The 14,267-nt window shown below is 31.7% G+C and overlaps 1 protein-coding gene across 2 annotated transcripts; it reads left to right on the top strand.

Annotated features, from left to right (window-relative positions):
- The first annotated feature begins 1,881 nt into the window (after nucleotides 1-1,881).
- LOC127720706 (uncharacterized) lies at nucleotides 1,882-13,735 on the top strand. Of its 2 annotated transcripts, none has more exons than XM_052227461.1 (13): nucleotides 1,882-2,021; nucleotides 3,737-3,847; nucleotides 4,504-4,597; nucleotides 5,313-5,468; nucleotides 6,576-6,728; nucleotides 7,096-7,183; nucleotides 7,811-7,846; nucleotides 8,607-8,665; nucleotides 9,394-9,484; nucleotides 10,300-10,385; nucleotides 11,169-11,780; nucleotides 12,582-12,617; nucleotides 13,237-13,735. In XM_052227461.1, the coding sequence occupies exons 2-13, from the start codon at nucleotides 3,782-3,784 to the stop codon at nucleotides 13,404-13,406; spliced, it is 1,647 nt and encodes a 548-aa protein (XP_052083421.1). In that variant the 5' UTR covers nucleotides 1,882-2,021; nucleotides 3,737-3,781; the 3' UTR covers nucleotides 13,407-13,735. The 2 variants fall into 2 exon arrangements, with proteins under 2 accessions (XP_052083421.1, XP_052083420.1); XM_052227460.1 differs by having other exon boundaries at nucleotides 8,580-8,665.
- The last annotated feature ends 532 nt before the right edge of the window (nucleotides 13,736-14,267 follow it).

The raw sequence follows: 14,267 nt of genomic DNA, 5'->3' as shown, positions 1-14,267 counted from the left end.
TCTGTTTCTCTTAACCACCTAGCAATGAAATCACTTACTGGCCCTACAGAAGTTTGATAACATACCATTTTACAATCGTTCGGATTTAAATTGGTAATCATTGCATATTTTTCTATGGATCGAATCCATTGAGAATATTTTTCTGAATTTGAACCATCAAAGCCTTCAACTATCGAATTGACACCGTTTGCAGTTAATTTTTGAGTAAGACTTTGAACTTGTGTTGCTAAATTTTGAAAAACTAACCCTACATTAAATTCTTGTTCAGCCATTTTTGAGAATATAATAATTAAGATTATCAAATAAAATTTCACTGTACCTTTCTTTAGAATTCGTCCTGGCACGGTACACCACAAAGACTGTGTAACACAATAGGATAGTTAGTTAACAGTTTATTTATTTACGCCAAATGAGCCGATGTGTCCCATACAGTAAATACATAGGTATATATACAGAATATAACAGTTTGTCAAACTTTCTATTAATTTGACAATAATAGTTTTAATTCTAAAGGTACATGGATGAATATCTATTAAGTTGACTCTAATTGACATGTTTTGCCTGACTAAGATGGAAATTGATAGTTGTAGAATACACGTATGTCCAGTCTTTTAACTAATTGTTATTACAACATGTCACCATCTGGTTTGCATGTAAACATGTTTTTAAAGTTATATGCAACTTAGTGGTCAATTAAAACAACCTTTCCCAAGGTCATGATTTTCTTAATAGATATTCCCCTGTATTTATTTTATTCAATTTAATAAACATTTTGAGAATATATAATCATAAATATAAATATAAATATATATATATATATATATATAATATATATATATATATATATATATATATATATATATATATATATATATATATATTTTAAGCCCATCATATTGTCACATAGAAACCACTTACCCTTTCGTAAAACCTGAGTTCAACCCCGTTATTGGTAATGTTCGTGTTGCTCAATCTATAGTTTTCTAAGCTTTGTTTTGTATGTCTTCTCATTGTTTTTGTATTTTGTAATGGTGCTGAATGTTTTCATTGGACTCACGACTTGAGTATCTCCTTGGTATGATAAGAGCCATTATTTAACTCGTGGAATGTAAAAATAAACTTATTCAAGTCTTTCAAAGTTATGCTTGTTTTATTGATAAATGAACAGGTGGATTGACTGTTTGATTCTTACTTGCTTGCTTTATGTCCAGTGGCAAATATCTCATGCATAAATATATTGTGAGAAAGCAAAATGTTGATGCATGGACGGCTTTTACCACAACAAAAGACCAGCTGGAATGTACGCGTTGTTGTGCTAAGCATACCCTCTCAAAGTTTCAGAACACAGGACGTAAGTGCTTTATAATAGATCTCCGACACGCGAACAGACGTTACACCACATCACTGTTGAGCTACTGACTGAATATGAAGTAATTCTGTTTATTATTATTGAATATCTATGTGACGAAAATTTAAAGTTTATTCAACATTCAATAAAATGACCCTACTGTGAAATAATCATCTTTCTGATAAGATATCACTACCACTCATACTAGTTCTAATCAACTGTTAGTCATTGATTAAAGTGATGTTGTATGTAAAAAATAATTCTCAAAATGTTATATCTCATATGGTTTACCAAAACTGTTTTTTTGAAAAAATGAATGACAAATATTCATATTGTATTACAATTTGCCCACACCTCTTCTTTTTATGTTACATTGTAATATATAACTATGTATTTTAAACTTAGGGTTCAATAGTTTTCAAAAGATTTCGTGCATATAATTTTATTTTTAGTATCGTCAGGTGTTTTCCCAGAGCAATTTCTAAACAGAGATTGTTTACGCAAATTTAAATTCTTGGTAATCTTCATCTTAAATATGTTAACCACTAAATAAATAAATGTTTGCATAGATACTCATACCGGGGGTTCCCCTTATAAACAATTCGTAAAATAGTGGTTCGATTCACAAATATATTTTTATTTTTTGAGATGGATTGTTAACTGGTTGGTGAACGTAAGTATATGTACAACGTTAGTTTTCTATACTTGTTATATTTGCTACTGATGTTAAAATACTTTAACATATTATAACATTCTATAGGTCAGTTTGGGTTGCTTATATATATATATACCCAAAAATTTGTCAATATAACGGGATTATAAACAACTGTCATACAAGTGGTAGGTTTAGCTAGCTATAAAACCAGATTATACCACCATTTTCTTCTGAAAATGCCTGTACCAAGTCAGGAATATGGCAGTTGTTTTCACTTTTTCCGTTGATTGATAGCGTTTGATTTTGTCAGTTTTTATGGACTTCTCCTTTTTAAAATTTGACTAGGAGTTGAGTATTTTTGTTATGCCTTTTTTCTCCCAGGAAAGCTACACTTTTGATTAAAAACATATCTGCACTATAGAATGTCCTAGGAACGTTTTTCCCCTTTAGCGAGATGTTAGGGTGGACGGAAGGGTTGGAGTTTACGTGACAACTTAAGTCAAAGACAAACGATTTTTTTCTCCTAAATTAAATGCAGACAGAAAATTTGCTTGCCTCTTGACATAGTTGGCCATCATATAATGCTACTTACATTTCAACACATTGGTAAATATTACGAAAGATAAAAATGATAAATATTTTGAATCGTACAATAGATTATCAGTTTTTTTCTCAAAAGGACGAAAAATAGGTAAAATTTAACTCTTGAAAGAATAAAGGTTGTCCAAATATGTCATTTTTCTCCTTGTTAGTTCGGAAATATCGAAGCAAATTCTTAGTGAAATTTTGTAATGCTTTAAATATACACTAATCAGTTAAATAAAAAAAAACAATTCCTTGTCTTTTGTTTTTGAAATTTAAAGAAATGTTGAACGTTTATCATTCTATGATGCAATTAAAGGTAATTACTTTCTGTTGAAATTCTTTTTTAGTTCCGGGTACAACATATTTAGTTTATTGAATTTCAATGGCGAAATAACAAAGAAGACTGTCTTACCGGATTTATCGTAGGCCGAATATTTAAATCTACGTCACTCTTGTCCGGGGAAAAACCTTTCGATGGATCGAAAGTGTTTTAAATAAATATTTTCCAAAATTCAATCTTAAATAAATGCCTTCTGTTATATAATATTCTATATTCCATTTGTTTATCATGGCGTAAGTTCATTAATGTATTTGTTGATAATGTGTACGTTTTTCTCTTTTTTCACATATCTTTCTATTTGATTTTTATTGTGTTTTTTAGTTCTGAGGACAAGCTGAAGGTAAAATGTCAATAATGTTCGATATACAGAGGGAATACATACATTAATTTGTAATGGATGTGGCACCGTTAAAGTACACAATTCCTCTAAAGTCCACAACACCGCTGAAGTCCACAACAAATTTCCGCTAAAGTCCACAACGCCGCTTAAGTCCACAAACTTTCCGCTAAAGTCCACAAAATGACTTCCGCTAAAGTCCATAAAAAACACCGTTAAAGTCCACACAACTTTTTTTAATTTTTAGAATATCAATTCGCTTTTTTTTTATTCCGGTAGTACAATACAAAGCATGGGCTTTTGTTCTTGGTAATTTCTTTTGGCAGTTTTGATCGCAATGTAGTCATTTTGTGCTGACGCGACGTTTAGCAATGATCAATCAATCAGTCAATCAATCTTTTGATTAATCGATCAAACGTTTTTAGCAAGACTACCCATTTCAACCTCATTGTCATGCTGTTTTTTTTTCAGTTGTTTATAGTAGACCAACTGTGACCACAGGAATTCATCATTATTATGAAACATATGGAAATGTTTAAATTACAATTGTACCTATACGTGCTTGGAATTACCACTGTCTTGGTTAGTATTGTTGAATAAAGAGTATAGCATTCTTCTGTTTTCAATATCATCTTCAGTATCACTTATTTGTTTACCCATTATAAAATTAAGGAGACATGGTTTGACCCAAAAGAAACAACAATTCACCAAAAACAAAAGAAAAATGATGTTTCACCGACATGTTCATCACACAGGCAGTTGTCTCTGAAAAAAAACCCAACCCTATATATGTATATAGGTAATTTTTCTATAGATAATTGTCTGTGGTTCATCACGCTACACAAAAATCCAGTGTAAAATGTGTTTTAAGAAATAATTCGCATATAAGTATTAATTTGGGTGCCGATTAATTAAGTTAAGGGTGAACCAAATGCGTTAATGACACGTGATATTGAATAATTCATGTACCTTTTGACGAAATACTTTATTTTTTTTTAACTAAATAGATTTTTTATTCTCCAAGACCAATTGACAAAGGTACACAGAGGGGAAAATGGCAGTTTAACATACAATGCTTAGGCTGATACATGAGTAAATTAATACAAAAGACAATACTCATTCACCGAAATGAACACAATTTTAAATTTTTGAACGTTGCACAAATGTTTATCGTTGACCTCGTCATACTTTATTGGTTATTGTTCATTGTGATGATATATTTATATGTTTCTTTTTAGGCTGCTGTTCGTGAAAATTCAGATGTCAAGTATGTTACTAGATTTTTTGGAAATGACAGGAGGTTTTGTATTCCAGTTGTAAATTGTCCACCAGGTAAAAGTCAAAATTTAATCATAAATGTATAAATTCAAGATTGGAAGTAAAATTGAGAATGGAAATGGGGAATGTGTCCAAGAGACAACAACCCGACCAAAGATCAGAAAACAGCCGAAAGAAATAGATTAAACAGAAAATTTAATAATGTTATGAATTTTAACCAATTCTGAACTCATTAATAATATTACGAGTTAGGGCAATACGATGAATGCTGCTTAAGACTGTTTGCATTTCTAGAGCTTTTATTGTCCTGTTATTTTAGTGCCCACAAACTTCAATTTTATGCGTTTTAAGTACTTTTTCCTAAAGATCACTTGCTTTCTGAACATTTTGTCTGCTATTTAATTTAGCGAACTCTTGATTTGTTGTGTAATTGTTAAAACTGTAATAAGTTTTTATACAATACAAAAATAAGAAGATGTGGTATGATTGCCAATGAGACTACTCTCCACAAGAGACCAAATGACACAGAAATTGACAACTATAGGTCACCGTACGACCTTCAACAATGAGTAAAACTTACAAATGCTCATTTATAATTAAAAAAAAGGGGATTGCATTTTTTATTTTGAAACATATTAATATCATTTCTTTACTCGGTTTTGAGATTTTTCATTTTATCACTTTAATTTACAAACAATTTTATCATATAAAGATATGAAATAAACAGTGTCCTTTTTAACAGAGTATTACTTGTGTTTATTTGTAACAGGACATGAAATTTTACCATGTAGTATTGATCATACCAAAGATATATGTACACCTTGTCCGTTGGGGTTGGTCCAACCTAATTACATCCAGTCATCACAGGATCCACAGCAAACAGAATGCTTTGAAAACAAAAACAAGGATAAATGTCATGCATCCGGTATGTAGTTTTTCTTTTTAAAATTTGAAATATAAATCTCATTCTACATGTCTCTTATAGCATGTAGTAGGATTAAGTGGTCAACCTCATCAACAATATCAGGCTTATAGTTTTGTACGTCAGACGCGCGTTTCGTATACAAAAGACTCTTAAGTGACGCTCGAATCAAAAAAGGAAAAAGGCAAAATAAAGTGACAGATTGGTTCAAGGACAGCTTGGTATCTATATTTGCAGGTTTAGTCAATGAGAACATTCTTTGATACGGTATTATCATTAGTATTGTTTATCTTGTACCAGTTCTGTTGTTTGTTTTATTTTGTCTTTTGTTCGTTTTTTGTTGTTTTCTATATTTACCGATATATTAAACAATTAAATGATTTTTCTGAACTTATTTCTTATAAGCGTTTTCATATATTCTCCCCTAAATATTCATCTGCCTTTACAAAGTCAGGAGCCTTGTTACTGGCTTCCTGGCTAAGAACGATTTAGAGGAGAAAGAGGCTACAGATACCAAAAGAAATGATCATAACCCATAAGTCGGAAAGAAACCCGACAACAAAATGCAAAAATAAAAACGAAAAACGAAGAAAAGGCAAACAACAGTCTACCAAACATTACATATAAAACTAACGACTGAGCAACACGAACCCAACCAACCGGGGTTGACATAAAAAGGATAAATTTTTACATTCTTTAAACGTTCAATGGGATAGATGCGATCTGCGCAGTCACAGAAAAAAATCAAGCTTGAGGGACTTATCGGAACTTGGTTAAATGATAATGTTTGCATCTGATTATGATTGAGATGACAAACCAAAGCAATCAACATACTGTATTTAACAAGTGTCTTAACACATTTGTTGATCGCGTCTTTCCCATTGAACGTATAAATAATATCCCAGACATGGTAAGATTTACTTCAAAACACGTAGATATTGGCATCTGTTCCTCAGAATCTCCATCATAATTGTGTGTAAGTATTTTTTGCATTCTAAAGCAAAGGAACGTATAAAAACAATGCATTGTTTTTAATTATGCCTAAAATATGTAACAGACAGGCGATTTGTAAACGTATTTTATGGAGTTACAAAAAATTGTCAATTTCAGATATTGAGCCTAGTCGTACTTCCAATGCTAAAATGTGTAACTATGCCCAGTTCTGCCAGTGTAATACTGACGAATGTTACTATGGAGATCCGTGCGCATGCATGAAAAAATTCGAGAAATGTGGTGTTGGAGAAACATTAAATGAAAATGGAAGTAAGTCAAATTGAATTATACATAATAATACAAATATAATATGTATACAATATTTGTCTTTTGTTCGTACATAAATAAATCATGCATCGATTTTGTGCTGAAAGTTCTTTGGTGTGCTTCGTTTAATATTCACAGCTTGTTGGTTTTTTACACATGTTTAGTCGTAACGGCAAGCATAATCTGTAAATCTATATACCTTATTGATGTTTGTACACCATTAGAATATATTGTGGCAATATCAACAAGTACTGAAAAGTTAAAAAGTTATGAGGACAAATAAAATGATTTAGAAATCATTCTCAAATATTACAGACCTCTTTCCGTTTAAACCTTAATTTTAATGACTATGATCAACATAATTTTTTAGCATGCGTACATTGTCCGATGGGTACATGGAAGAACGAAACAGGTTGTGGCCCTTGCATCAGCACAGGTCGCAGTGTTGTAGTCAAAAGGTACGTTATTAATTTCTTTGATATTACAGTCTGTTGCCTACAGTAAACAATAAACAGAAAGAAAATCAAGTACCAAAAGTCTAGGATACACATACAACTCAAAAATCAAATAGAAAAAAAGACATAAAGGCAAACAACAGTCCACAAAACTTGACTGACTTTCATGATCCCACAAAAAAAACAGGATGAGCTTAGGTGTTCCGAAAGTGTCAAGAGTTCGTGTTTCTCTCATAGCACCTTTTGTTAAAATAATTTGGTGCATCATACCAGATGATAAGATATAAGCATTTCCGAATCAATATGTCAATGATGGAATTGATGAAAAAGAGGGACGAGCTACCCAGGGAAAAGAAAAAACCACAAATCGAAAATAAAAGCAGACAATCCACACCAACAACAAAACAAAAAACGACGGACAGACAAAATACAATCCACAAAAAACTACATAGAAATTCTTCAATTAATGCATTATTGCATTATTAAATTTACTGTTCTTGATATTGCATAAATGTCTTTATTGATATTTGAAACTGAACTTTGTTTTTAGGTCATTGATTTTTAAATAGAAAAAAACTTCGTTTGATTAAAAGTACCGTTTTTAATTTGTTTAAACGTTACAACTTTCAGCTCCCCAGTACAGACTACAAAGAAGCCAGTAACGAGGTAAGACCATCTTTAGTTATTAAGTACGGTTTAGCAATCGTTCAAGGGGACCAATAAAAAAGGTTTATTTCTTTCATATTTAGCCTTGATTTATTACAAATATATTCATACAACTCTCAGCTGATACACTGAAAAAAAAAGTAGAAACATATGTTGGGAGTTGAAATTATTTTGGATATCTTTGTCATATACTAGTCGATCCAAATAAACATTTCATTCTTATATTTCCAACAATAAAATGGCCTGTTGATGGTTGGTGGTAGCTTTTTGTTCTTAGTGAACCTCTTGTGCACGTACCAACACCAATCAAACTTACCAATCAACATACTGTTGAGTGTCAGTTTCCGACAGTCGTAAAAATACGAAACAAACATATTCCTATTTACTTTACTAGATATCCATGCTATCAAAACATGATAGGCTTATTGTCACTAAGTAATGTAAAAGTGTTAAAAAATCTAGCACTTTTTATTACTTAACTTAAGAAAATTTTGTAAATGTATTTTTTATGTTCTTTCCTTTGTTATACCCACCATTGTTTTGTATTGTTTGTATATATGTAAACATTGTATTCCTCTTGTTACACGTATGTATTGTGTCTGAGTGATCAAATAAAAGTTGTTCAAAGTTGTACTATAACAATAATAGAGTTTAAACAGAACTTCTTTCAACAATATAACTATAAAAAACCAAACTTACTTCATCTTTCGTAGATATTTGAATTATTTTAAAGACTTTTTGACGGTTTGTTTTTTTACAGGAAGGAAAATACTAAATTTAGCACAGCAGAATCTCCCATGTTTTCTACAAATAAAACAGGTAAATTGATTTTTTTATGAATGAATATATTATAAATCAGACAACTGTTAACAACAGGGTAGTTAAATTAATTGGTAAAGTAGGCTAGGAAATGCAAAATACTTAATATCATAGATGGGATATGAACAATGATGTAAACGCACACATCGAAATGACGAGAATTATAGATGATGTGATGGATGCAAGAATTAACCAAGTTGCAAGGAACAGATAAACAAAACTACAAAATAAAACTTAGGAGAAATGGAGTGATTTGTGCCAAGAATACATGTAGCACATATTCAGACAGAAAAAAAAATCATAATAAAATGGTTTGAAATGGAGTTAAGACTTTCTGTTATACATCCATCCATATATATATATGACTATTGATGAATTAAACAGCGAATCGATAAAAAATATCTCGGCGAAAATGATTTTTGGATTAATTTAAAATATTATTGTTATGTTCTTCGGGGATTCATTGCATCTTTACGTTCTACTAAATAAAACAAAAGTAACATATTAGTCAACTGCAATTAAAATCCAACTTCATACGTATTGAATATTTAAATATTGTCCAGCGATTTTTTGTTCATTTTTTATACAGATTTTATCATTGCATGTCTACCAATCATAATATGATTTTGACTTCTTTTACATTTGTTAACGTCAATAATGGTGAATTTCGTTGGTAGTTGTCTTTTGAAATTATTTATAATGTATCTTAATAATGTCTCTTTACTTAGAAAGTACCACTATTCAAACGAAAGAATCGGTTTCGATCCCATCAGTTGCACGCCAAACTATGGAGTCTTCGTCTGGCTGGTTAGTTGCTATGTAAGTATCGATCACTTAACCCATTATGAAGTTTGACCTTATCAACATTTACAAAATAGAAAAATATCGATTTAACTTAAACAACAAAATGTTTCTCGTGTAATGTTCACCAAATAAAAAGAAGGAGATGTGTTATGATTGTCAATGAGACTACTATCTACAAAAGCTCAAATGAAGTGGATGTAAGCAATTATAGGCACCCGTACGGCCTTCAAAAATGAAAAAGGCCTCGACATGAATAATATGAAACTATTCAATTGAGAAAACTAACGGCCTAATTTATGAGAAAATAATCTACGAAAAACAAATTTGTTAGACATGAACCAACGACAACCACTGAAATACAGGCTCCTGACTTGGGACAGGCACATAAAGATTGTGGCGGAATTAACATGCTTAAAGACGCCACTCCTTCTCCTTGACCGTTTTGTTTGTTCTCAAGTCTTTTTGGTCTTCATTTTTCCGTATACATCATTTATGAATACAAATATACCACAACTTAGGACTTTATAGACTTACAAGACAATTCTATTTCAATTTCAACAAAGTAAGTGTATTCTATAACATTGAAATAATTGTTCTGCGCACAATTCAATAGCATTACAATCTTATGAATTAAGAGCGATATGGAAATACGTCAACTATTTGTATATATACAAATAAATGGCATTCCAACAACAAGAATATCCAAAAAGACAAAAAGAAGGCAGCATACGGACAAAGACGGGCAATGACAGGTGTGTTTACAATAGGACAAGCTCTAAATCGTGTCCCAAGTCTCATACTAATAGCTTTGTTTTGTTCAATATTTTCAGCGTAATAGTTTTGATGCTTATGGTAGTTGCGGGAATAATTCTGATCGCAGGTGTACTATTTAAGTACACACGACAAAAGAAAGACGGTGAGATAAACAAATAATTACCTTTGTTATACCAGAACAAAAGTTTAGTTAATTTAAGACAGTAGAAGAAGAATAACACTTTTTGAGATGACAAAAATGAATTTTATAGTTTATCATGATGTTCACCTCGAAAGGCAGAGGAAATATTTATCATTCAATTTTTATGTTTCACATGTGCAATTATAACATTGTTGTTTTAGTTTAAATACTAATGCTTAAGCCAGTAACAAGTTGTACACAGACAAAAAGGAAATAATGATAAAAAGTTAATTATAAATTACTTAGTTTTTATACTAATTCAAACTTCTTTTGTGTTTGGACTCCCAACCGTTTGGTTTCTGGCGAACATCAATGGTGGTCCTCTAACATGTGTCACATGGTTCTCTCACATGTGTGACGTAGTCCTCTAATATGTGCCACATGGTACTCTGACATGTGTGACGTAGTCCTCTAACATGTGTCATGTTCAATGAAATCAGTATCAAACGTTTATTTTAAAAAATGCAAACTTATATGTTGATATAAATATATATAAAAAAAGAAAATTATCGATTCATTAGGTACTGGTACTGCGCTAGAAGATCGATTTTGCATACGACACTATTAGTTCATACTTCCACAAGCGCTCATATAGCGTTAGTTAGAAGATCGATTATGAACATGGCAAAATCTATAAGCGATTATTGGGTACTAGAAGATAGAGTTTGATACGACACTATCAGTATATTTCATAGACGCTGTTGCAGCATTAAAGATTCAAATTATAATATCATTTCTCTTTAGGTGCTGATACTGCTGAAGAAGGTCGACTTCTTGACCATCAACAAAATAACGGAACAAATAGAAACTATGCTGAAGCGAAGGGTCATCTACATAATAATTTACGGAACGCCAATTTAGAAAACGACTGCATTCATAGACTTGTTAAAAAAGAACATGATGCTCCTGTAAAGAATTCTAACGAAATCGATAAATATTTAATCTCCGAGGACAGATGCCCAAACAAATTGAAAAGCATTGAAATTGATAATGCAGATGCTTTACCAAAGATCATCACGAAGATTGTTAATAATGGAAAAGTGATTCCAACTTCTGACGACGAATCTTGTGTTAATACATCGACGGATAAAATTAATTCCGTACAAGAAAGCCCAAATAACAATAACATAAGTACATTGGAATTACCTCAAGTAGAATTTCAAGAAGACCACCAAAGAAAACATAGAACTAACTTTGTACTGGGTCTTAACATGAGTCCAGATTTAGCACAAATTTGTGAAATAAATGAAGACAGATTACTTGAATGCCAACACCCTCCTCGACCTACACAGCTTTCCGAACAGAAATCAACTCCCGTTACACAAGTTTCTGATGATGGAATTGGTAATTATATAAGTAAGTTTTATGTGAAAATAATCTAATTGATTTTAACAATATTACAGATACTTATTAGTAGTGATTTCTTCAAAGATAAATGAGGAAAACTAAATCATTGAGCGTTAGTATGACTTATAAGACTGATGTTGTAACGTATAAACGTAGAGCAGACGATTACTTCTGAAGCACGTGTAGAACAGACGATCACTTCTGAAACACGTGTAGAGTAGACGATCACATCTGAAACACGTATAGAGCAGACGATCACATCTGAAACACGTGTAGAGCAGACGATCAGTTCTGTAACACGTGTAGAGCAGTCAATCTCTTCTGAAACACGTGTAGAGCAGACGATCACTTCTGAAACACGTGTAAAGCAGACGATCACTTCTGAAGCACGCATAGAGTAGACGATAACGTTTGAAACACGTGTAGAGTAGACGATCACTTTTGAAACACGTGTACAGCAGACGATCACTTATGAAACACGATTTATACCGATTGGCTGTTACTTTAACGTTTTTGTGTCATGGTCGATTGTTTGTCTACCTAGCTTATTGCTCGCGATGTTGTCTGTTCTGTGATTGGTTGTTCTAATTATCCGTTTGATGTTGAAAACGTTTCAATGTAAAATCGTTAATGTTTATGTTGACCTATAGTTGCTTACATCTACGTCATTTGGTGTATGGTGATTAGTTGTGTCATTGATAATGATACCACATCTTCTTATTTTCATAATAGTAACGAGTGAAAAATTAAAAAAAAATCAAATCAGCAATTTTGAGTTGAATCAAATGTATAATGGTAACGAATTTGTAGTTTCAGATGAACAGTCGAGCGGATACGAATCTGCAGGTATGTTTACCTTTGCTGCTCATTTTGTGCATTTTATGCAACCAATCAATTATAGATGTCCGGACATAGATATTTTTATTACCTGAATACAAATGGATAATACCAATATTGGGTGGCATATATCTGTATTAATGTTCCTCACATTTTTTATATTAAAATCCAGATACATAAAATATATGGGAGCTTAGAATTAAAGTAGAATTAAATATTACAGCTTAACGTCAGTTCTATCTATTAGAATTATACATGGAGAATACACAGTTTTCCTATTTCTGCTTCTGGGGAAAACATATGCATGTTAAAACTAGAATAAGTAGATTTTGTAAAACAAGCTAACAAAAAATTGAATCGTTCGCTTGTTCAATACACAAAACGACGAACTTGATAAGATTGATTGCTTGTTTGTTTGTCTGTTTGATTGATGGTGGGTCTAGTCAGTATATATTGATTGAGCGTAGGAGCTTGTATCGTTTAAATAAGATAATGAGAGAAAAAAAAATACTATATGCAGTATTTGCTTTGAATTGTCTTTAAACATATATATCTAAAGGACGTAACTTTAAAAAAAATAATTTAATAAAGTTTTCTTTTTATCGTTCAATATTATTTGTTCTTTCAGGTCGAAATACAGAGAGTACAGAAAGTCTGACGAGCGATCTAGAAAACCATGAATTTGGACTGGTTGGAAAGTCAATTACTTCTTTATGTAATGGAAGTTTAATACCTGAAAAAAATATAAGTGGGAAAATTGGTGTTGGAAACAACACCGACTGCAAGCAGACAATTTGAATGAATAAGATATTCCCTACGATTTAGGAAAAGTTTCCTCGAATAAAAACGCGAAGGATAAGTGAAAATACCTTGGATAGGTTTATTTTCTAAACTCCCGGTCCTTATAAATAATGAATTGCAATTCAGATTGATTAATTAGAATTGTCAGGGCATATATACAACCGAACTATAGGAATCGCATTTATTGCCAAATATGTGTTCAATGATGTAAATCGAATTAATGTTATTTTTATGTTAGTTTATTATGCACTAAGTCACAATTAGAAGTGCTATCTGTTATAGAATTAGATATTATAATTATGAATAAAGGAGATGTATGTTTGTTACTTGTTCTGTGTGTTTTTATTTGGAATTCGTAACAAATCATACTTTTGTAAGAACTTCATGGACAACCATCGAACAGAGATTATGACCTCGTCAAGGACACATGTGTTGATGTCTAGGAATGATTTTTTTTAAAGTAAATTCATCTTTACTTGACACATGCTGCACTTCATTTGGATTTTAAAAACAGGAGAGCGTTCTTAAACGCCTTATTATTTTTTTTTATTATTATTTTGTATTTTTATTATCTATCGTACCGTTATTCTAGAGTTGATTTTCCTGTATTGGTTTTTAATTTTACAATGAATGTTATTTTTGTTCCTTTTTAGCTCACCTGGCCCGAAGGGCCAAGTGAGCTTTTCTCATCACTTGGCGTCCGTCGTCCTGCGTCATGCGTCCAAAATCTTCTCCTCTGAAACTACTGGGCCAAATTTGACCGAACTTGGCCACAATCATCATTAGGGTATCTAGTTTAAAAAATGTGTCCGATGACCCCGCCAACCAACCAAGATGGCCGCCATGGCTAAAAATAGA

The sequence above is a fragment of the Mytilus californianus genome, unplaced genomic scaffold, assembly GCF_021869535.1.
Source record: "Mytilus californianus isolate M0D057914Y unplaced genomic scaffold, xbMytCali1.0.p SCAF_11, whole genome shotgun sequence".
Lineage (NCBI taxonomy): Eukaryota > Metazoa > Mollusca > Bivalvia > Mytilida > Mytilidae > Mytilus > Mytilus californianus.
The sequence above is the reverse complement of the archived record's forward strand: the minus strand, read 5'-3'. Positions and strand labels throughout refer to the sequence as shown.